This window comes from Entamoeba invadens, assembly GCF_000330505.1.
Source record: "Entamoeba invadens IP1 unplaced genomic scaffold scaff_1105074726711, whole genome shotgun sequence".
NCBI classification, from domain to species: domain Eukaryota; phylum Evosea; order Mastigamoebida; family Endamoebidae; genus Entamoeba; species Entamoeba invadens.
This window is the reverse complement of record NW_004443648.1, coordinates 135,564-160,041: the sequence shown is the minus strand read 5'-3', so window position 1 is coordinate 160,041 and position 24,478 is coordinate 135,564. Positions and strand designations below refer to the sequence as shown.

The following is a 24,478-nucleotide window of genomic DNA, read 5'->3' as shown; positions in this document are numbered from 1 at the left end:
AAGTAAGATCGGTTTATGGTGATGAAATAACCAAAATATGGCTCAACAAACACATTAACCATATTATAAATGTTATATATAACACTATTGACAATTTATTAAAAATAGTTTTTTCAATATGGTTAATAATTTTTTAATCATTAAAACTTATAACCATTAAATACAATAACTTTTTATAATTTGAAATATTTTATTAAACTAATACAATTTATTTAAAAGAATAATAATTATTAATATATAAAATCAATTAAACGATTGTATTTACTGTAATTGGATTATTTCTGGAAAAACACAAAACACTCACAAAATAATGTTTAATATCTTTTAATTTTTTTAAACATAAAAACTAATATTTCTGAAATATTTTTATGAATAATTTCACATCGTTTTCAGTAAAAAATACTAAAAATAAAAAATGTAAACACGTTGGAAAAAAATCAAAACACTCTAATCTTTTTTATAATAGGTAAAAAGTCCTCAAAAAATTGTTAAAAAACCATTTGGATTATTTTAATGCGATAAAAATATTATTAAAAAGGAAACCGATACAATTCACAACCACAATTTTTAATAAAAACAGGCTCGAAGTTACAATCTTTCGGATTGTAATAATATGGGATGTTGTAATGTAAAACCATTAATTATTCTTCGATGATTAATTTTATATTTCAAATTCGTTATTTTGAATTGAAAAATAAAAAACAAAATTTTAATTATTAATATTAATAAACAAACTGCGATAATGTCGCAGTTTGTTTATGGTTGCTTTGTAAGTAAGTTTATTCTTTTTTGGTTGCGTTTTTTATATGTCTTGACTGAAATATACTCAAAACAATTTAAAATACTTAAAGCGCATCATAAAAACGATTATTTTCAACGACTTGACTTTTGTTTGCATTTTCCATTTTAAAATTGTTATATTATTTATAAATTACTTCAAATACATTATGATGTTTTTGGTTGTTAAACTAAAGTAACAAAGATAAAATAATATTCGTGTTGTGAAAGGTTTAGTATTTGTATTTTTAGAAACTAAAAAAAATATTTTAAAATGTTAATTGTTATTAATCAAGGTTTGGTGGTGTATGATAATTAAAATAAAATATTGTCATTCCATTGTTTTGAATTTGTTATTTTGTTGACACCCTTGGATACTTTTTTGTTTTTATTATGTGTTAAAATGTTAAACAACATTTTTTATTCATTAATTTGTTAACAGTTCAATATATTCTCAATTAATTGTTACATATTTAAAAACAACAAACATTTTAATGTTTTTAAACAAACCTTTTATACAATAAAAGCAGTAATGAATTTTCAAATTTAATAGATGAAATTTGAGTTGCCAACTTTGCCTGACTGAAATTTGTTTAAAACTACAACGACATTTTATGTTAAAACTTATCGATAAACTCTTTAAAAAGCTGTTTTTATTTTCCAATTTATTAATCGTTTATTTAATTCCTGTTTTGTGTAACAAGCTTTTTTATGACAACAAATAAATGGTTTGTTTATTTGTTGAATAAATAAATAATCATGTGAAATTCATTAATAATAAAAACAATTTTATAAAAATTCTTTTTTTTAATAAACGTACTATATTTGTAACATAAAATATATTAACAATAGTACAGTCATATATGTGGGGAAAAAAAGAAAGGAACAAAAAATCAAATTATTTGGCGCACTTGATTTGAGCAAAAGCGTTCTTGACGGACTGGTGGTTGTCGTCTATTTTGTTATAATTCTTTTCAAAGTGGTAAAGCGTTTTAACGACGGCCCCTTTGACCTTCTTCGAGGAGACGTTGTTGATTTTCTGTTTGAGTTGAATTAATCCAACAAGCTTTCCAAATGTTCTCTTGGCCTTTTTAACGTATCTTCTGTACACCTTCTTGCAAAGTCTGTGATACTTCTTGCACGCAGGTTGGTTGAAAATTTTTCTCGCCTCAGTCTTAAAGTTAAACAAGAAATCGTCTGGTTTGTTCTTGTACTGGGACTTCATTTCTCTTAATGTCGAGTTGAGTTGGTGTTTGAGTGTTCGTACAATTCCTCTCTTTGCGGCTCTGAACTGCTTTCTCTGCACTCTTCTGTATTTTCGAATCTCTTTGACCTGGTCGGCCAATGCTCTTCGAACACGACCGGCCTCTTTGCGCAATGTCACGATTTGTGCTTGAGTCTTTTGAACCTCTTTAACGGGCTTGGATGCCGCTTCAATTCTCAACGCATTTATGCTCTTCTTCAACTTCTTGAGTTGGCGGTACAACTCTTTGACTGAATTCTTGTGGGAGCGGTTGTATCTTCTGAACCATCTGCTTCGAACAAATCTTCTCATTTTCCTGTTGAACCCCCTCCTTCTATCTTCTGCGCTCACGGCTATTACGAGTAATACTAACAACAACACTTTCATCACCTGTCTATAATATACTTTTTTAGTTTATAGTTCTTTCTATTTCTTGATTTTTATTTTTGTTTTCTATAACATTTTTCATTCCTATAAATAAATATTTCCAAAAAGTTTTTTAAGTTCTTTTTTTTGTTAATTTTTATAATATTACAATAATATATTGTTATTTTATTATTAATAGTATTATTATTTTTAATATTTGAATTAAAATAAACAAAAATTCGCATTTTTTTAGTGTATTTTTTCGGGTTAATTGTTTTGTATTTATTAATATTTTCAAAGATATTAATAATATTATTATTAATTTAATAGCATTTTTATTATTTAAAATAAAAACAATTTTTTAATATATTGTTTAATTTTTAATATAATAATAAGATAGCTAGTATCACAATAATTAATTATAATATTATTATGTAAAACTTTTTTAGATAAATTAAATTTAACCACAACTAAACTATATGATTATATACTATAAATTTAATAAAAACATTAATTGTTGTATTTTAATTCAAATAAATTATAAAAAACTATAATAAAAACTTCAAAAAAACAAAACAAAATTAATATGTCGAATAACACACCACAAATCCCACCACTTAAATCAGACTTCATGACAAAGCTCAAACAAATCATTGTGGCCATCCCAAACAGCGAGTTGATTATGAAAGGGAGGTACAAAGAAGTTTTCGAGACTCAAAGTTTTGAAGAATTTTTACTCAAAATGGTCGCAGCCGCCCGAGAGTTCATGGGTTCAACGAGCATAGACAGCGAAACGAAATTTAACCTCTTTTTTTCGTACCATTACTACGTTGATCTCCTTTGTGAATCGATGGCAGATAAGTTTGTATTATAATTTATAGTTTATGGTACCATATACATAGTTATAAATATAGAATTCACGTGGAGGTCTGTATCATTCAGCCAGATGAATCTTTTAGCTCAAGTCAAAACACCACTACCAACTATCTCACCAAAGAGTGACAACGACTCACAACAATTGCAACTTACAGCACCACAACAAGAAGTTATGGAAACTCCAACTGAGGCTACAACACCAAGTCACGCGGTACTCATTGAGCTCCTCACTTCTGCATCAGAAGAACAACTCGAGAAAGTCTTACAAATAGTGTCCCCACAAAACAGTGACTGGTGCATTGGGATGGACATCGCTTCGATGTCGGCTGATGTTTTAGAACAGGTCTCGGCTGTATTAACGTCTGCTTAGGTTGTGTAATTGAGGTATTTTGTTCGCATTTTGAAGTACTATATACCTCCGATTTTTTCTTTTATATAAAACAAAAGTGTTGATTAATAAGACTCACAATAGCATAATTTTAGTAACTTCTTTAGTTTCACTAAAATTATTACTTATTATAATATTATTACTTAAATTCTTCTTTTTTTTTATATTATATTAATTACTTTATAAATAATTTATCAATTCATTTGATTAGTTAATTATTTATTTCAATTAATAACACTTATATAAACCATTAGTATATAGTTAATAATATACTATTCCAAATATTTTTTTTGTTAATAACTATAGTTTTTGACCAATACTCTGATATTGTCTATTTTAAATATCTTCTCTAATTTTTAATTCGAGTTGACGGAAAAAGTGGGATGCTGAGAAAAAGGGGGATGCTAATCTAAATATTAATTAATTTAATATTATTAATAATAAATTATTAATATAAATTTATTTTGGTTTTTTCATTTTATTAATTTTTGAATAATAATTTATATTAAAATTAATAGTAATTTTATTATTTTTCAATTGAAATTAACCAATAGTTACGAGCATCCTTCTTTCTCTAGCATCCCCATATTTCCTCCTACTGTATTATCTCCACTACTTTTTTTCTTTCAAAAGTTTATTTGACATTAGAAACGTCCGTTATATTTCAAGTATAAATTGATTAATAATAACTATTATATTTTCGGGTTAATGCGAAAAAGAAAACGTTTCTTCTAAATTCCAAGCTGTTCGAGTAGAGTAAAATGAACTGAAAAAACTTTTGAAAGGCGTCAGTCGTATGAAAAACATATTTAACTTGTTTTCATCGAAATCGCCACAACACGACGAACCACAACAATGCGCACAGCCCCCTCCACACCGTGAAGAAGTCGAACTACAAATTGCTCTTTCGAATTTCCAACAATTACCTACACAAGACCTCTTTGAAATATGCGTGTTGAAGGTGGTTGAAATTTTTTTAACTCGGAAAGACTTCCCGTTGTCTGTTGACTACTCCCCAGTCATCCAACACTTATTTGAAATTATTAAAATAAACTCCGAACCACAAAATTTCTTGGAAGACTTTTTCGTTCACAATTTTCTTCACTTGGAATTCCTCGCCATTTTAACTAACAAAGTCCCGAGCAAATTCACTGCATTTCAGATCAAAAAGTTGATGGAAATTGTCGTTCATGTGATTCACTTTGTTCTCGACTTCCCTCCACCAACCCCCTTTTTAACACAAGACAAGATTTTCGAGGTCGCTCGCTTTCAAAACGACGTACTTTTGGTTCCCGTGCAAATCGAAAAGATCGAAGTCACTCCACAAGTCCAAGCCATATCATATCTTCTCACAATTGTCGGGCCGTTCTGCTCGAAAGAAACAAAGAATATGCTCTTCACCGACGAACTCACATTCAACACTATCGACGCTTTTATAGACCATTATTATAGATACATCCCATTACTCACATTTAATTCGCCATCTCCTCTTGTTAAAAAGGCGAAGCTACTCTGCGTGGAGTTGACTGAAATAAAGACGCCGGAGTTGGTGGATAAGTACACCAAATCACTTCTGGCCCTCATTTTGTGTCTAACGAGAATGTCACCGGAGAGTCCCGTCGACTTCCCTGGATTATTTCCTTATTTGCTCCAAAACAATCCATCATCGGAGTCGTTCACATATTATTTTAATATCATGCACGCGACACAAAATTTCGAGTTTGTGGTTCCGATGATATACTCACTTGGAAAGTACATCACAAAAGCGACAGAACAAGACTATCAAGTATTGTTGCGTAAAATCCATCTGTACATTCATTCGTTGTATAAGACAACACATTTCTTCCAAGACGAGTTAACGGTCTTGACCTCCGTAGAAGATAAAAATGAATGGAAAAATTTGGTAATGGCTTTTACAAGTATTATGGTGTGTTTGACTGCTGATGAGAAACGTGCGTACTTCGAGTTCATTAAGAAGAATTCGAAGGACTTGGATATTATGGGGGCAGTTGTGGAGGGTTTGTCGCAACTCCAATTGTCGCGGTTTTATATCCAAGAGTTCATCCTTGACTCGGGCGTGTCGTACTACTTGAGACAATTGGCGAGTAACTGCGAAGGCGATATGAAAAAGAAGGTGTTGAGGTATTTAGTCGATTTGATGAAGGACAGTGACGTTTTGAAGTATTTTAAAACGTCGGAGCCGCAGAGCTTTTATTCGAACTTAATGCGAAATGCACAAGACAAAGAGGAGTTTGAAATGGGTGTTGAAGTGATGATGTTGCTTTTATTAGATGAAGACAAAGAGAATGTTAATAAGTCGATGGGGTATATTAAACTGTTTAAAATGGTTGATGGGATAAGTGAGAGTGACTTCCGCATTCAAAAGATGAAATTGTATCGAATTAACATGGGAGAGGCAAATGAAAGTATTTTAAGTGACGTCATTTACTTCCTCAAAAAGTGCTTTACAAACGAAGATGAGAGCATCGAATACTTTTCCACATTTTTTGATGTGCTTTCTTCATTGAAAGAGAACCCTAATGGTAAGAAATTGTTTCTCGAATTTTTAGGACTAGATGAAGTGTATGTACTCATTAAAAATATCGTTACAAAGAAAGGAGAAGAAGTCTTGTATATGTTGAGGAATATCGCACTTACTAAACGATTTAATTTGATCGACAACATTCAAACGATAATTTTACTATTAAAAATTCTCTTAGAACTCTCTGATGAAATGAAAGACAAGATGATTGGTAAAATGTTTATACCAATGACTGTCGAATATGCAAACTTGGATGTATTGAGTAAACCCGAAGTCACCGATTTGTTACTCAAATTTGTAATGAAAGAAAATCCATCACTTCACGCAGACTTTTTAATTCGAGCCATTGTGTCATACAACTGCAACAACACCGTGTTGAACCAAATTATTAAAAAGATCCATAAAGAGCGAAATTTTCCAGAAGTACTCCAATCAATCGTTTTGGCGTCATTTGAGAACATCCCAACCCCAACGTATTATTTGGATGTTTCTCAACGAACTGTCCTCGAACTTAATATGAAACTCCCATTCATTAACGTCAAACCATTCACAGTATGCACGTGGTTTTCTATTCAAAAATTTCCTGAGTACAAAGTACCCACCGTGCCAATACTCACTGTCAAATCTGCAAAGAGTATGTTGTCGCTTCATGCGACTCCTTTGGGCATTTCACTGTATTTTAAAAACACCGGAGAACTTATACAAACATCCGTCAGAGAAAAAGTATACCACTCAATTATTTTCACTGTTGTGCAACAAGAGAAGAGCGAAAGGTGTACCGTTTCCATTTTCTTTGATGGTCGACGAATTGGAAGTGCTGAAGGAAATGGTGTTTTTGGCAATTTAAGTGAAATTGAAATCAAAAGCACTGCAGATTCGAGGATGCGATTGGGCAATATTGTTGTGTATAGAAATGTCTTGAGCGATCTGGCAGTTGAGAAATTTGTCTATCGGAAAGACGCGGACATATTACCATATTCAGAAGAAGTGATTGACTCTCCTATAGATATTCAAGAAGCAAAAGATACAAGACTGCCACTTCCCGTGTTCACATTTCAAGTTAGTAGTTTGAAATTGACGACCAACAAAGAGATAAGTTCCGTTCAATTACTAAAAGGCGATGGTTTAGTGAAATGTATTGAAGAAAAAGTAGTTGGGAGGTGTCTTCATGGGAAACAGATGATGTCAAATATAGGAGGGAGTGATGTATTATTACTTTTATGTGGTGAGATGAACGACGATAATAGCGTATTGCGTGTCATTGACGTGATATCAGGCTATTTGAAAAAGAATGGCCCGGCATCGAGATACTTTTTAGAAAATGGTGGGATGAAAATCATGTTTGACATTATCGAGAGTAAAAGTGGCGTGTATTCTAATATCAATATCGTGGAAACACTTCTTGGATTTGGGAGTGAAGAGGATAAAGACGCATACATTTCAAAGTTGCTTGTTGAAATGGTTGTTCTCAATATTGATATATGGAAGAGAGTGAGCGATGATGTGTTGAGTGAATACATGAAGAAGATACTCATAAGTTTCAAATCTGCATACAAACAGATGACTATCAGGGCAATGGAAGAGTGTAGAGTCTTTGAAAGGTTTCTTCAGTATTTTGATCGTGCAGTGATCAATAAAACAGTGAGAATTGGGTATGTGGAAGTGATGGCAGAATTATTAGAAGGAACTTCGTGGCGGAGTAATTTACATCACTTATCGACCATCGTTCAAAACAACAACATTACAGAGCCTGTCATTCGGTGTTCTATTTACAGAGATAACGACAGTGAATTATCAACGATTCCACTTTCATTTGGAAACGTTTCTGTGAGAGATTTATTGGCACCGTATGATGTGTCAACTACTTCATCAGAAACGGATTGCCAAGACGCACCAAATGTAGAGTCTTTGATGGTGGTTATAACCATCTTATTGAAGAGAATCGACAAGATAAAAGACCAAAGTGAATTGTATGAGTTTATGTTGACAAGTTCTACAACGGTTCCCCTTGGAATAGTTCTGGATTTGATTGGTGTCATAGGTAAACGGTACATTTGTGATGTATTAAAGTATTTAAGTGTCATGCTATCCATTCAACAGATTCATAATAAGTTTGTGTTGGCTGGTGGATACATTAGACTCTTCAATTCATTACGGACCGTGCGGAGAGTACCAACAATGAACAACCAAATGATCATGGTACTTGTAGATATGATCCATCATCTATTCGTTTTAAATCACGAAAAAAGTTGTAATGTCGACCTTGCTTCAGATCCTTCACTTCTTTTACTTGTTGCGTGCTTGAAAGAGATCCCAACAACTGTATTGAAGAACGTGGTGAAAGTGTTTTCGGATGAATCGATTCGACTAGAAGGGAGAAATTTGTTGTCGTCGAAAATGTACAGTGAGGTGGTCTTCCACGCAATGTTGAATTGTATTAACCGCAACGACCCAGTTGATATATTGGAAGGGCTGTTTATGATGTACGACGGCTCGATGAATGAATCACAGAAACGATCTGTACAACACGTCGCAAATAAAGTGCACCAACACTATTTATACATTACATCACATCTGATGTTTGACACTTTTGACTCGGGACTTGTGTGGAGGATGTATATATTCATGGCTGATATGCACACCAAATACGTTCTAACTCAAGGCAGAAAGTCGCAGAAATTGTTTTTTGTGAATTGTCTTGGGAGGATATGGAGAGAAGTGATTCTTCAAGAATTTCCAATACCAAACGAACAAAAAGAAGTGATTATCGACAAGTTGGCGGTTAAACAGTTTATCATCGAATTCGAAAAACGAGAAAATCTCTTTGAAGAGATGTACAACAATGAACCGGTGGTTATCTATTACGTCCCCCTCTTGCAAATACTGGGCCTGACAACAATCTTTGCAACTGAAATGGGCAAGAAGTATCAGAACAATCTAAAAAAGGAGGAAGAAGGCTTGGACTATATCAATCAATTTGTGAAAGAGATATACGACCGCATTGAAAAGAAGGAATACACCCATCCGTACTTAATTCATGTTCACCCAACAGCTGTTGCAAATGAAGTCCAATATAGTCGACCACCAACCCGTGTTTTTAGGGTTAAAAATGGAGGTACAAATATTATCTCTTCTTTACATTGGAGAAGAATTATCAAAAAGTACTTTGCGCCATTACAGATTCTTCAATTGAACGTTCCAAGTATCATCACTGCTCATAAGTTGGAGTCTGTAATATCTCCATCATATATCAGATCAGTTGTTGGTTATTCCTCTCCAAAGCTACGCAATTTGCCATCGTCGGAGGGAATAACATCTGAGATAATCAGTGAGATGGAGAGGTACAAATCACTGTTTAGTGTAGTTAAATATATCCCACCGATATTTCTGACTGACGGAGTGAAATGCAAACGCGTTCGAGAGGACAACGAGCGAGACGGATTTCTCCACATAGTCGACGAAACAAATTTAGTCTTTCAATTTAGTGAGCAGTTTGAAGAAGAAGAAGTCAAAAAGGAAGTTGTTATACCCCTTGGGAATTCAATAGTCACCAAAATGATGTATTTGTACCAAGACACTGGGCTTGAAATTATCCAATGGGACGGTCGTGTGGAATTCTTTGTCTTCCCACCAAAGCAGCGAGAGAAAATCACTGAATGGATCACCATCAACGAAAGTAAATTTGGCGAAGTGACAAAGACGTGGTTGAAAGGTGGGATGAGCAACTTTGAGTATATTGGAGCGATCAACCATGAGGCTGGGAGGTCATATAGAACACTTTCTCAATATCCGATATATCCATGGGTCATATCGTCTTATGATAGTGCCGATTTAAGACTGAGCGATACACAGAATTACAGAAATTTGAAGATGCCAATTGGAGCTCAGAAAGAGACTGGGATACTAGAAGACAATTATAATGAGAAGGAGTGTCATTATAACTGTTGTTTGAGTAGTCCGTCTGTGGTGATGAGATGCCTCTTCAGATTAAGGCCATTCACTGATTTGATATATAAAGAAATGTCTGGGAGGTGTCTGGAGATAGAAGGGAGGATATTCACAAACATCTCGTCGTTGTATCAATCGGCAATGATACAGTCGCGAATCGAAATTATTCCGGAATTTTACAGCACTCCGGAGGTCTTTCTCGATATGAACAAATTAAAGAGTGAAAAGAACGAAGTTGGCGATGTGAAGTTCCCACAATGGGGAAAGACAGCGAGAGAGTTTGTGAGACACATGCGGGAGGCTCTTGAGAGTAACGAAGTAACGATGAATTTGAACGAGTGGATTGATCTTGTGTTTGGAGTTGACCAACAGAACCGGCAGAAGTACAATGTATATAGTCCTGAGTATACCAAAGACTCCGATGTTGATGCAAACTTACGAGAAGTTATCTGGAAAACCATGGGAAATATTCCTAATAAAGTCTTTTTAAAGAGTCATCCCAAGAGAGTTGTTTTACAGCGACTTCCATTCAACTTTTATAATCCACACACTGCAATTGTTGGGAATGTACCGAAGGGTGTAGTCTATTGGGTTGAGAATGGGAAATTCATGTCGAGTGCGGAAAGGTGCTATTCATACACAATAGACAAAGACCAATTCATTGTGAAGTTTGATCGTCTTAAAGGTACTTTTGTGCAACTCAAAGGTGAACAAACACTTTCGTCCTTCTATGTCGATATGTTAGATGTGACGTCTTTTGTTGTGAGTGATAATGGCAATCGTTTGATATATGGAAGTGAAAGTGGGATGTGTAAATTAGTTTTAAATCCGTTTGGAGGGAAAAGGAAAGTAATCGAGTTCAATGGAATAGAAGGAGAAGTGCGTTGTTTGGACTATTGCTTCGACTTCCATACCACAGTTATCGCTTCAAACGATTGCAAAATTCGGATGTACAACGACGACGGAGAACTCAGGAAACTCATTGAAGAGAAGGAAATGGCAACACAGATCATATTCAACCAAAAGACAGGAGACTTCTTTGTTGTTGAGGTCGACAAAGAGATAAACAAGACGTTTGTTAAAGGGTTTTCGATCAATGGCGAATGTTTTGCTTCAACTATAATTAGTGCCACGATCACAATAGCTGTCACAACACAGTTCATGGATGGGTTTATTAAAAATGTGTTGGTTTTTGGAAGTACCGGTGGTGAAATTATGCTTTACCAAACAGACGACTTAACTTTTCTCGGGTCTTGTAATGCAAAAGTGGGTGATGAAACGCCTTCAAAAGTGTTGTCTATACTTTTTACGTTTGTTTTTAATACTTATGTATTTGTGTATTAGTACCATTTGGTTTACTTTGGTTTGACAATAGTTCAGATAGTCCAGTGTACTAACAAGCAGAGAGAACTATTCTAAACTCTATTTCTTTGTCGAGTGCACAGAACGAATGGTGAACGTTTTTGAAATAAAATGATAATTTATTATTATATTATTATATATTAATGTTACAAGAGAGTTATATTTAAATGGGTAATAAAATGTTATTGAAATAGTAACATTCTAATAGATTTGTGAAAATAATAGCTGTTCGGCGACTTTTGAGTTTCCTAAAAAGTCGCCGACTTTTTAGTCATATCAAAAGTCGCTGACCTATATTTATAATTTAAATACAATAAAATTTACTTATAAAAAAGATAAATTAATCAATATTAAAACTATTTTAAAAACATTAAATAATTATTTAAAATAACTATAAAAAAAATAAAAAATAAAATAAAAATTGATGAATAATAATGGTGATTTTGTGATACAAAATACAAAAGGCAAAAAGTAAAGAAGTAAAAATTCATTTTGCCACAAAAAACAAACTTGAGATTAAAATGAAACTCAAAAATAATCTTATAATTACATGAGCACTACACCTCTACGTTTTCTACACACGTTTTCTTCTCATGTCAATCAAGAAGCTAATATACACACAAATCACCCACCACTCAAACGAACGATAAAGAAAGGAACAAGAAATAACAAAAAGAAAATAAAAAGAAACGTCAAATCAACTCAATATATGGAGGAAGTATCTATACAACAAATTACTACAAATCAACTGATATTACAAACAACACAAAGTGAAGTTAATCAGTTGACACAACGGTCTTTAACTAACTCTCAAAATAACAGCCAATCAACACATATTGCACAAAGTCAACAGAGTGTCAATTTAATTCCACAGACTCTTCACATACAACAAATATTTCAACACCAGAATATTCAAAACACTCATAACATTAACCCTGATAATTCGATACACAATTCACATACAATGAAGCTACACAAACAACATACCAAGCAACTGAACATCCTCAACCACTTTTGACCATGGTCGAAACTCAGAAACAACCATCACGTAACAACACTTTAATTGCATTGCAAAGATCATTAATTGTCAACGAGGAAGAATTTGAAGAATATCACACAGGAGACACACCGACAAGACAGCGTCGTCGAAGTGAAAATGAAATTGATTATAACGCAGAAATAACAATAGAATCCACATACCCAACAAAACCCACTTCCAATGAAAAACGTTTAAATTATCCAATAAAAGTGTTTTTAAAACGTACATCATCAACAATTGTTGATTTAACAGGATTCACAAATGATGAATTTGACGATATTTTCGATATAATACTATACAATGGAAGATGGGACGCTGTAAACAGAAAATATGTTAAACAACGAATTGATTTAAATATACTTTCAGTAAACGAAAATCAAATTTTGAATTCAAAAGAATTATTTTTATTGCTACTTACATTTCTCAAACACGCATTTGATTACAAAACATTATATGATATATTTGATTATAGAAAAAGAAGCAACATTTTAGAAGAAAAACAGATTTGTAAAAATTCAAAAAATAGTTTTATTTCGAGAAATTTAGAAAGATCATATTTACTTTTTGCAGTTAAAATGAAAAAAATTTTTATTGAAAGTTTAAATTGTATCCCCCAAAAACTTCGTGTAAATTTGGCAACAGGCAGAAGTCAAGATTATTTAAGGTTTATTCCTCAACTTGAACATTCATTTTACATCGTTGATGGAAGAGACCAAATGATTTCAACACAACTAAAAACATCAGAAAATAAACGCAAAGTAAAGGATGGTAGATATTTTACATTTAAACATCACTGTAGTGGGCTTAAAACAGAAGTTTATGTTAACTGTGATGGAATGGCTGTTAAAGTGTCAAATACTCAACAATGCGCAACAAACGATTTAACTGTCTACAAGTGTAATTGGGATCCCAGTTTTGTTTTGGAAAATGAATGGGTACTTGCAGATAGTGGATACAGAGGAGTCGGACAAACTTTGATACCTTATCCCAAAACTGGAAAAAACGAACAGATTGTATTAACAGAAGATTACTTGATCAATATGAGTCTAATGATGAATGGTTCTGAACATAGATTGAGAATTGGAGGAAACTTCGAAGGAACTTTAAAAAACAGTGTATTTAAAGGAGGTGTAAGTGGTTCTGTTGTCGAAATAGTTCACTTTGATACGGAAACAGTGCAGGAAATAGAACTATACACATTGTTCAGACAAGTTGACGTGACAGAAAGAGATGCCAAATGTAGGGTGTGTTGCACTACAACTTTTGAAACAAATTTTGAGGATGTTTCAAACTCAACATATCAAATCTTGGGCATGCTAGAAGTTTCGAATGTTGAGTTTATTATTGATTCGAACCATTTTGAATGTGAGCGGGGCACAATTGAATGTGAGTCAATGATGTTATTAACAAAAGTAGACAATTCACTTATTAAAGCGTACAATGCAGTTCACTCAAGTGTCAGAATTCTCGTTGAAAATCATTTTGGTCGACTGATAATATTATTTAAGTTGATGAGAAACAAATACGGGCTACTAAAAAGAGATTATGAGTCTCTAGTCAATATTGCTCATTCACTTTGTAATTACCACATATCAAAAAAGCCATTAAGAAAGTTTCCTTTTTATCTCTTCAAAAGAATGGCAGATGGAGATTATTCGACCCCTGTTGGAACAACCCCAATTCAACTCCCGAGAATTGCTGGAGAAATTGTGTCAAAATTGAGTGGAGAGTATCATAGAGCAAAACTGGTTCACAACGAAAACAATTTAAGACAATACAATTCAATAAACGAATTTCTGGGTGTTGGAAATTCTTCAAGAGCAATTCAACAAATAGTTATTCCAACTGAACCACATTCTTCAACTACAAATGAGTTGGTTGATGATGCCACATCATTACTAAGACCTTTTCCGTGTGGAGAAGTGGGAGAAATCATTTTTTCAGAAAGTTTAATGAATGAAATTAACGATGAAATTGATTTTTGAAGAACGGCAATTTTGTTATTGTGGTGATCTTATTTTAAAATTTAAATTTTTTGATTTTAATGATATTTTAAAATAAACTGTTGTTTATTATTGTATTCAAAAGTGTTTTCAAATTATAAAATTCTAATTGTTATTATAAGAATTATAACAACTTTTGATAGAATTGTGCATATTTGATATTTTAAAAATTATAGTAATACGAGTTAATATCAATAGTTTTGTAGTTTGTTTATAAGTCGCCGACTAATGAGTAATATCAAAAGTCGCCGAACAGCCATAAATTAATCACTTAAAAAATAATTGGTTGGTTTAAGTATTTGATTTTAATTTATTAATAAAATAATAGAACGATATAATAACTAATAGTTATAATTTTATAGTTGAAAATAAAACAAGTAAATTAGTTTTAAATTATTTAAATAAAACGGGATATTTGGAGTATAATATGTAAATTTCCTTTTTTGTAAAGGTTTATTGAGATTATAATAATATACAAGAACATCAAAGAAGAGAATAAACAATAAAACTATACATTTATAATAATAATACTAATAAAATCTCACACTTTTGGGATGATTACTTAACACTGAAACCTCATCAACTCTGTTTTAGGAAAGACTCAAAAAAGAGTCTAAAACTGGAACAAAGAAAGCAAAGATAAAAGACATGTATGGTACATACAAAACAAGCTCAAAGCTTCGCATTCAAGTGACACATTTTGACTCATTGATGACGCGGTGCATTGCGACAGGAGCACTTCCGATCACAACATTATACCCGGAGAGAGAAGTGGTGAAGAGTGTTCACTGGCTTGAGTTTTATGGGAGTGGATATATGAAAGAGCGTATCACCGCGAAGATCATATCGTCGTTTGAGTTGTGTGACCCAAAGTTTCTTAACAACTTGCGTGCGTCCATCTTGAAAAAGCGAAAGGAAGTGTTTGACATGTTGCGACTGAATTCGTACTTGCAGTACAAAAAGTCTGAAGAGCGAAAAGAGAATTACTTGACTATATTTCTAGCGGAATGTGGGTTGAAAAAACACCAGACAAACGCGGGGTTGGAGGTGCGAAGATTGGTGGAGGAGATGGACAATTTCGTGTTAAATTTTCTGTTTGTAGCTGGCTGCAACGAATTCTTCAATTCACCTTTACGAATAGCTGTTGGCGAAATCACAAAGAGGAACTTCTTCTTCAAGAAGTGTAAAAAGGAGAAGGGAGCCTACATCGAGAGTTTTAACTTGGGTCTTCTTTTCAACGACCCCGTCATCTCTGCCACTTGTCCCTGTCAAGTCCAATGTAATTGAAACAATGTACATCAACTACATAGTGACATTAGATATTCTTAATTTGACTCTTCAAATGAATCAATTTTATACCATTGTATTTAGTGATGGAAGTGAGTTATCTTATGTCTTTAATAACAGACTGTTTTTTAGTTGTATTACTCAACTCTTATGATTATTAGTTAATTATTTATTAATTAATTATTATTTATTATATCTATATATAATTATAGATTATAGTAATTTATTAATAACATACTAAAATAAACTACTAATAATAAAAATCACTCAAAAAGACATGACTACTGTTCACATCACACGCAAACGCATCCAAATTGGATGCTCGAAGCCGACAAACAAAACAGGGAGGGTGAGGTGGCAGTGGTTTGACGGCAAATTATTCATCGACTATCCGGACAATCAGAATATCAAGATAGAGGAGGCGTTCTCTAATAATGAACACACGTTCAAAATCGACGAGTATAGGGTTATCGACTTTTCTTCAATGACACAGATCCGTATCGATTTTAGTAACAGAAGCCGGAGAATCCGCCGATACATCGACGAGGCGACTGCGAAGCGAAACGAAGCGGAGAAAATACAAAAGATGAAAGAGAAAAAGGAAGAAGAGGACCAGCTTGCTGAGCAGAAGAAGAGAACAAAATACGACTTTTTGACTAAGGTCGACATCCCGACGAAGAAAAAGAAGAAGGTGTCAACTGTGTCAACGAATAAACAAGAAGATGGCCAACACATGTTTGTTGAACCCGATATCGATGTCGTGAAAAGTGGATGTACAAATGAAGAAGAAGAGAGTCTTAAAAACGATTTAATGAAGGCTCCAAGCACATTTGAGATCACAAAATCAATCACCGAAGACAAAGACCAACTTTTCAGTGAAGAAATCGATGCGTTTCTGATGGAAGAAGACAACAAAACAGAAACAAAAGAAAAAGAGGAATTGAACAAGACGGACGGGTCACAAAAAATGGAAGAAGAGCAAGTCAATGACGATCTTCTCGAACAGTACGCAACACTGTACGACATGATTGAGTACTTGAGAACTCCCGTTTTGGGGTCTTCAACTTTTTTAATCGACAAATCTAAACTGTTTTTGAGTGGCGAGGTGATTCGAGTGATTGGAGATATCGAGCAAACAATGCAAACCATTTGCGAGGGTCTTGGTGCGCAGTTTGTGCAGAAATACTGTTCATCTGTTAATTTGTTTGTGATTGGTGCCAATCCCAAAAAGGCGTATGTTAAAAAGTGTTTTGAGAAGGGCCTACCTGTGGTGTCTATGGCTTGGTTAGACGAGTGTTTGAAGCTGCAAAAAAGTGTTGAAAAAGAGTTGTTTTTGTATACGTACTGATTGTTACATTACGATGTGTGGTGTAATGAGTGTAATACATTTTGTATTGTATTAGAAGTTGTCACGTTATGAAAGAAGAAATAACCGGAACACTAACTTATTGTTCGTGGTGGACTGTAGAGGTGATGTCTTTACTTCTTCTGTCCCCCATCACAAAGTTTCTCCCTCCTTTCTGTTCCTTCTTATCAACAGCCATTTGCCACCCCCCATATGTCGATTGCGTTTTCTTCTGCGGTGAAGGGTTTTGTGTTTGGTAGCTGTATTGCCCCTTCGTCTCATTGACTACTGGGGCAGAGAACTGTGGATAGACATTGGCCTTTGGTGCTATCTTTGGGTCCTCTTTTGTCGCAAAATAGTTCTTAGGCGCTTTCTTCTGGAATGACGAAACAATTGGTGCGGAGCCGAAGATGTTTGGTTGTCTCTGTGGTGGTTGTGGTCTTTGTAGTAATGGAGAAGTATGTTGTTGTATTTGTTGGGTCTGTTGTGGACTTTGTATTGTGTCAAGTGAAGAGCTTGACTGTGACAATTGTGGTTTCTGCATTTGTCTTGTTCTTGGCGAAGAGAAGAGTCCTTGTGACTTTTGTTTGGCTTCATTGACGAGTTGTTGTTGTTGAGTTGGTTGAGGCAGTGGGGGAACTACTTGTCCGGTCTGGTCGTTGATTTTCTCGATTTGTTTGACTTGTTGTTGTTGCTTTTCTTGTTGCATAATCAGCTTTTTATACACCGACAATGACTGAGCGGGCTTTTCAGTTGGCAATTTGATGCTTTGTTGTTGATCAGGCAGGACTTGTTCGATTTGTTTATTTGGGGTGTTCAAAGGAGACGGATCGTCTTCACTGTTGAATGATCCTTTTAAGGAATTTGCGAGTGGAGATCTTGATTTGTGAGTTGGTTGGTGGAGGCACGGCAGTATATCGAGTTCTTCTGTAATAAAATTGAGTTTTGAGGTGTTTAGTGTCTTGCAGAATTCAGTGTTAAACAACAAGCGGATTTCTCCGTGTGGATTTTTATCGTCGACGAGTGTACTAACTTTTTCAATTGCATGTCTTCGTGCGGTTTGTGATGAGTTGAGTGGTTGTGACTTCAAGAATGCGTGGACTGCGAGTCTCAGTAAAATTGGCAAAATGTCGAACCCAACGAACTGAACCAATTTAAGCGGACCGATGATTTTGTTTGAGATGACTCTCAAAATGTCGCTTCGGTCTTGTTCAATGATGATCATAAGCTTCTTATCTTCTTTGACGTTCTTTAGTTGACTTGTTTCAGACAGTATTCTCCATTCGATAACAACATCATCGCCATATTTTCTGTGTTGTGGGGTTTGGTAAATCGATGGCACGTTATACACAACAGAGAATTCTGTTGTTCTATCTGTGACAAAAGATGTTCCGTTATCGTAGTCACCTTTGAACCCAATGAAAGTGTCGGCGTTGACAAACTTTCCGATATTGTCAACAAAGTTTATGAAGAGTTCAGTATTAAGCTCTGTTTTGATAGTCACGCAGCCGGGTATTTTGGTGGAAACATTATCCAACTCAACTAAAGCGTCTAACAGTTTATCAGATACAACTAATGGCAAGAGCGCTGATCTTGAAAATTGTGTTGTGTGAATATTCATTGCAAAAAGTCTTGCAGTTGAGCAGTTAATAACGTTCGACGTCGAGTCAATTTCGTCGAAAGATGGGAGTTTGAGTGGATGTCCAATTTGTTTCGCGACTTCTATGGTAGTGAACTTCTTGACATCAAACTTGGGCTTTGTAACGTCCCACTCGTTTTCTTCGTAATAGGGCTTAGTCCCAATTTCGACGTTATTCTCGCATGTAGAGTATGGGACTGGTTTCCATTCTTCAGTGTCATCGATGTATCTTACTGTGTAACTGTATTTGTTATATAGTGTTCTGCAAATAAAGAGTACCTGTGTGAATCTATTGGTTTTAGTCCAAGGCAAATTGACATACGTCAGAATAGACTCTGAGTTATAAAACACTCTGAAGTAGTCCAACGGATTCTTCACATTATTTTTGATAAAGAGCGGTAGTAAGGACTTTTCATCGATATCAACATCCTTGAAGATAGGAGGGAGAAGGGAGTAAGAGAGTCCCGCCATAAGATCCGCATCAAATCTGTATTGACCAAGTATGTTTGTGTCTTTCGACTCGTTAAAATAGGTACAGATCTTACTACACAATCTTAGCGTTGACATCAAAACGTTTGTTGGAAGGGAGGCATAGCTTTTTGCAAACAAGAGTGCAAAGACCGACAAAAATGGGTGGATGTCTTCAGTCGTTTTAAAGTTGAGTTCGATGTAATTCGACACAACGCCAAACAACTGTTGCATAGGGATGTGTGGCACCGACAAATTGGGGATGACAAAGTACAACGTCCTGCACAAGTCGATGAAACTCAAATGTTTATTTGCGCCGACTAACAGTTGTATCCAGTTGAGTCCATTCACAGTCAACACCTTCAAGAATTCGTCCAACAAAAATTCGGGCGAGTTGTCGTCAATTTGCTTTGAGTCCGAACTTCTGCTGATGTAGTCCATAAAGAATTTATTGAAGCAGAACAACAGTGCTTCCAATGAGAATGGGTCGTTCACAATTTTCATCAGTCTAAACAAGATCAGTCGAGTCTTTTGTATTAACAATTCGTGGGTATATGGTTTGGTGCTTTTTCTTGGAATCGAAGTGATCATCATAGCACGACGCTCCGGGGAGAACGAAAATTGAATGATTTGGAGCGACGACAAAATGGCTTGGACGACTGCTTTGTTCGGCTCTGAGGTGGTTGAGTATCGTTCAAAGGCAGAGAGAAGGTTTGGATATAACACTTCGATACCTGGGAATCGCTTTTCAAAGAGTTGCTATCGATGAGTCAAACGATGTTTCCTTTGAGACAATAACAACAAAACAAACAGGGATTCTCACAAGCGTCTCAACCAAAATACTGTTATCTGTTGAGTCCAAAAACGACGCTAACATATTGAAAATGCAGACCATGTAATTCTCTTCGATTGTATTCACAAAGATGTACGTCTCAATGATCAAGAATAAAGTCTTGAGGGAGAGTAAAATAGCTTCTCTGTAATTCTGATGTGGTAGGTAGAGGACTGGGAAGCTAATAGCGTTCAAAAAGATCGATAAAATCAAGTTGACATCTGGTGGGTTTGTCAGTGTTTTGTTGAATGAATACTCCATAATCAATACAACAAGATTATAGAACCCTTCTTCTATCAATTCAAGAACATCAGGTTCTTTGATATTTGCAATATTACCCACAAAGTCTATTTATAAACCATTTGTTCGACTAATGATAATAATAATTACTATTATAATAATAATAAATAGAATGAAAGTAAACAAACGAAGGAATTGCATCCAAGTCTTAAAAAGGATTGGTGTTGTAGTTGTCAAGGAAAAATGATAGTCCTCGTTATTTAAAGACAACGTTCCACGCCCTGTTTTGGTGATGTATATGGTGTCCAAACACGTCTTTTGAATGACAACGGAGAGTTTAACCCACTCAAGAGCAACCGTACTCACATTAATCCACTTCTTGTGAAGTCTTAACACAGTTTTACATAAAGCTGGGTCTTTGTACGATTGCTCAACCCACATCTCATAAAATGTTTTGATCAGGATATTTGCAATGGGCATCATGAACATCGCATCCTCCTTTCTCCATTCAGTGCCACAAACATCTTCGACGCATCCAATGACCAACTTAAATAGTCTCGAAGTCTCCTCCGAATTGGGGTCTAACGACTTCGCAATGGTTCTTATCATGTTGACGGCTCGTTTACACAACTCGCAGTACTTTGGAAAGTGTTGGAAATACAATGAAGACTCTCTTTTGCATAACATAAGAGTGATATGGTCAAGTGCCGTTTTTCTGAATTCATTAAAATTGAGTTGGACTGGTCCCGGGGCATTTTCTCGTAACATAAACCACGATCTATATGTCATTCATTGTTTTAAAAAACAATTAAAAGACCAGACTTGTAAGCTTCGAACAAACTCGTATATATTATAACAATTCTCTATTGTCTGGAAACATTCAACTGAAAGCCGGAGCCCAGCCCCAATGACTTCCATAAACCATTTACAGTGTTCTTCAGTCGATAACGAAGACTGGAACTGTTGCATGTTCTTGAAGATATGTTCCGATATGTTAGTTATGACCGACACTTGAACTTCCTTGGACAGCACAGACAAGATGTTTGTGTGTGCGTTGAGTTGTAAAAGGCCAAGCTGTTGTGTTGTTGGTGAAAACATTGATTTTCCAGTTTTTTCGTGTTTGTTCACAGAAAAAGACTTTTGAATCGACTATCGTTTCGTTACCATTTCATCGGTTTTTCTTTGTACTTTTAAACCAAAAAAAGACTTTTGCAAGGAATTTTGTCGTTTATCAATCTAAATGCGGCTTTTTTGAAACATTTTTAGTTCTTTCTAGTTCCGCTTTGAGTTTCAAATTAAAAATAAAATTTGTCGACAACGTGAACAAGTTAATGGGTTGGTCGGGCGAACAAACGACCCAAAACAACAGTGACTTAATTCAACTCAGGCATCAATATTACCTTCAGAATCGGTAAATTGCTCGCCGATATCGTAGTGATTTCCTTTCCATTGATGAGATAACGCAACTCCCTCTGAAATAAGAACAAAAATCAAAAGTGTTGCAGAGAGAACCAAATTGTAAAACGAGAAGTGTATGATGCTAATAAACATGACGAGCAGTGCGAAAAAATTCGTGACACTGATGATGACAAACACAGTCGATACGTAACAGAACTTTTGTTGTATTTTTTTCGAGCACTTGTTCATTTGTAACGTTGTTGGGAATGAAAACAATAGCGGAAGCATGAGTCCAAGTAGTAAGAACTTTGCTCCTAATGCAATACACACCATCACACACAACAAAGAAGCGGAGTCACAAAGTTCAATTTCAATAATAGGGTCTGCCTGTGCTAGACGCGTTTTGATAATCAAAAAAATGAAATAGCAAGACACGAACGATCCCACAGATAATCCAAGACTCACCAAGAACCACAAATTTGTGAAACACGCTGAAATGAATGTAAAAACCATCACACCACACCCTATCAAACAAAATACCATCGTTGTGATGTTTAAGTTAACCACCGACTTGTACAACATCATTATAACAAGGATGGGGGCCGCAATTTGTGTAGCACAATATTTGTCGATTTTTTCGAAGTCAATGATGTCGTTTTTGGCAAGAACTTCGCTGAAAATTTCAGTCAAACTCGCTTCACTTTCCTCGAGATTTTTTTCCCCCAAATATTCAGTCGTTCCTCCCCTCTCAGTGACTAATTGTCAATCTCTCATTTTTGTGATTATGTCCGAATGGGCAGATTAATAAGCGTAAAAAAAGAGAAAAAACAAACCATGAAAAGTTATTAAAAACACAACACCAAAAATACTCAACAAAACACATTGCGCCAAATTCAAATAGAACATGTTTTTGACCTCCTTGACCATACTTATCCGTGCAAATATATACTCTATTTGTCTGTACACCCCTTTGAACAGTTCCTTCATCTTCCATTTTCAGTTCCAAAACATTTAATTCCAAAAAGATATAGTACATTATTGGTTTGTTTTTAACACTTTATAATTCAATTGACAAAACAAAACTTTCATAAGATGATGCTTAAATACGTGAAATGATGTTTATAACCCCTTGGGCGAGAACGTTTGTCTCTTCTTGAGGTCTTTAACAGTTGACTTCATTTTATCAAATGCGGATCGAAGCGCTTTGGTCCACTCCTCGTTGAGTTGTGGTGTTTGGAACGTAAGTTTATATATTTCGTCGTCAGTGGTCAGCTGGACCTTGTCGGCGTCGATTGAGAAGGAGGTCTTCGATATCCAAAGGATGTTATGGAACTGTAGTGGTTTTTGGTTGAAAATCCCTTTGGACTTTTTTGCAAAGAGAATGATATCGTTGAACAAATACATCTCGACAGTAATTCCCTTTTCGACCAATTTGATGTCAATGTCCTTCTTATTTATGTACTGATTTGACTGTTGGAACTTATTAAAATCCTTTAAAGTCATTGTCTCTGTCGAACTTTTATTTTGAACCAAATCGATCCACACCTCTGCGAGTAAAACAGTGGTAGTTGAGATGAAAAAACGGTCGGGTTGGATGAGCTGAAAGTTTGGAGGAAGGTCCTTGATTGTGCTGTCGAGCTGACTCATGAACTCGTACACTTTGACTTTCTTGGATTGTGCATTCACAAAACTTGTAACTTTCTCGATTTCTTCTAATGATTTTTTGATGTTCGAGTAGTCAACATCTTTGAATTTTGTGTGCTCAAAAAGGTCGGACAAGAGAAGTTTGTACCTTGGTAGTCGCTGAACTGGTGTGATCAAAAGTGCCAGTAAATCAAAGTTAACGTAATTAGAGGGCGCTTTTACAATTTGCTTCTTATAAAAGCATGTGAATTTCTCCGACGATTTGAGTGAAGTGACCAACTGATTTATTTTTGGATAAATCTGGCAATAGTCGCTGTACATCTTCAAGAATGGAGTGATGGTCAAAAAGGTTTTTCCGAATGTCGAGTCTTGGGAATACACATTCATCTCTCTACAAATAGTTTTGAAGAGAGTTTTGTTAATACCATATATCACAGAGATTCCATTAAAGATCAGTTCGGTCTCTTTAAGTGACAAAATGTCGGTTTGAAGTAATGGCTGGTGGATCAACTCTTCAACAACACAAAGTTGTTCAACATAAGTTCTATTGATTAGAGTGAAACAATTAACACGGTGCAACAAACTTTTCTGTTGTTATGAATTCTTTAACAACGTGCGCGCAGTGTAAATACCGTTTTTCCTCTTTTTGGTTCAAAAAGCGTCGGATTGCCTTTTGTAAAATACACGCCTGAACATTTGTATTGACTGTCTGTGATATCTTTTTGATTCTCGCGCGGGTGAAAGTATCCAACCGCATCTGTGGTGTGTACTTCTTAAAGAAGTATTCATTCGCCTCCAAAAACTCGTCGACGCTTACCTTGAACAAATAAAACAGAAACGCAATTTTTGTCTCTTTCATTTTCTTCAACTGAATTACCATCATTTTTGAACTCCATTTTCTTGCGTCACTCTCATAAGCGTATTTCACTGTTCTAAAAGGAACAATTGAACACATCTTTTCCTCTTTCGTCATCTTTGAAAAAGATCAGATGTTTTTTTTTATTATTTAACACTTTAAATAACATTGAACAAAATTCAAGTGGTCTAATAATCTGGGAAATATCGAGTTTATTAAATAAAT

General features: G+C 34.8%; 9 protein-coding genes across 9 annotated transcripts; 5 read left to right on the top strand and 4 right to left on the bottom strand.

The window, feature by feature from the left end:
• Positions 1-1,675: 1,675 nt before the first annotated feature.
• On the bottom strand, positions 1,676-2,407 carry EIN_052680 (hypothetical protein; the record flags this gene model as incomplete). Its single annotated transcript, XM_004259776.1, has 1 exon — positions 1,676-2,407. One exon carries the CDS (start codon positions 2,405-2,407, stop codon positions 1,676-1,678), a length of 732 nt encoding a protein of 243 aa, XP_004259824.1.
• Positions 2,408-2,972: 565 nt separating this feature from the next.
• EIN_052670 (hypothetical protein) lies at positions 2,973-3,632 on the top strand (the record flags this gene model as incomplete). Its single annotated transcript, XM_004259775.1, has 2 exons — positions 2,973-3,247; positions 3,314-3,632. 2 exons carry the CDS (start codon positions 2,973-2,975, stop codon positions 3,630-3,632), a joined length of 594 nt encoding a protein of 197 aa, XP_004259823.1.
• An 814-nt stretch (positions 3,633-4,446) lies between these two features.
• EIN_052660 (hypothetical protein) lies at positions 4,447-11,617 on the top strand (the record flags this gene model as incomplete). The annotated part of the gene is made up of 2 exons (XM_004259774.1): positions 4,447-11,450; positions 11,545-11,617. The coding sequence occupies 2 exons, from the start codon at positions 4,447-4,449 to the stop codon at positions 11,615-11,617; spliced, it is 7,077 nt and encodes a 2,358-aa protein (XP_004259822.1).
• A 1,760-nt stretch (positions 11,618-13,377) lies between these two features.
• EIN_052650 (hypothetical protein) lies at positions 13,378-14,526 on the top strand (the record flags this gene model as incomplete). Its single annotated transcript, XM_004259773.1, has 1 exon — positions 13,378-14,526. One exon carries the CDS (start codon positions 13,378-13,380, stop codon positions 14,524-14,526), a length of 1,149 nt encoding a protein of 382 aa, XP_004259821.1.
• Positions 14,527-15,192: 666 nt separating this feature from the next.
• Positions 15,193-15,831, top strand: EIN_052640 (hypothetical protein; the record flags this gene model as incomplete). The annotated part of the gene is made up of 1 exon (XM_004259772.1): positions 15,193-15,831. One exon carries the CDS (start codon positions 15,193-15,195, stop codon positions 15,829-15,831), a length of 639 nt encoding a protein of 212 aa, XP_004259820.1.
• Positions 15,832-16,108: 277 nt separating this feature from the next.
• On the top strand, positions 16,109-17,179 carry EIN_052630 (hypothetical protein; the record flags this gene model as incomplete). The annotated part of the gene is made up of 1 exon (XM_004259771.1): positions 16,109-17,179. One exon carries the CDS (start codon positions 16,109-16,111, stop codon positions 17,177-17,179), a length of 1,071 nt encoding a protein of 356 aa, XP_004259819.1.
• A 97-nt stretch (positions 17,180-17,276) lies between these two features.
• On the bottom strand, positions 17,277-21,453 carry EIN_052620 (hypothetical protein; the record flags this gene model as incomplete). The annotated part of the gene is made up of 4 exons (XM_004259770.1): positions 17,277-20,042; positions 20,095-20,462; positions 20,544-21,133; positions 21,197-21,453. The coding sequence occupies 4 exons, from the start codon at positions 21,451-21,453 to the stop codon at positions 17,277-17,279; spliced, it is 3,981 nt and encodes a 1,326-aa protein (XP_004259818.1).
• A 285-nt stretch (positions 21,454-21,738) lies between these two features.
• EIN_052610 (hypothetical protein) lies at positions 21,739-22,740 on the bottom strand (the record flags this gene model as incomplete). The annotated part of the gene is made up of 2 exons (XM_004259769.1): positions 21,739-22,508; positions 22,587-22,740. The coding sequence occupies 2 exons, from the start codon at positions 22,738-22,740 to the stop codon at positions 21,739-21,741; spliced, it is 924 nt and encodes a 307-aa protein (XP_004259817.1).
• A 132-nt stretch (positions 22,741-22,872) lies between these two features.
• Positions 22,873-24,370, bottom strand: EIN_052600 (guanine nucleotide exchange factor, putative; the record flags this gene model as incomplete). The annotated part of the gene is made up of 2 exons (XM_004259768.1): positions 22,873-23,941; positions 23,982-24,370. The coding sequence occupies 2 exons, from the start codon at positions 24,368-24,370 to the stop codon at positions 22,873-22,875; spliced, it is 1,458 nt and encodes a 485-aa protein (XP_004259816.1).
• Positions 24,371-24,478: the final 108 nt, after the last annotated feature.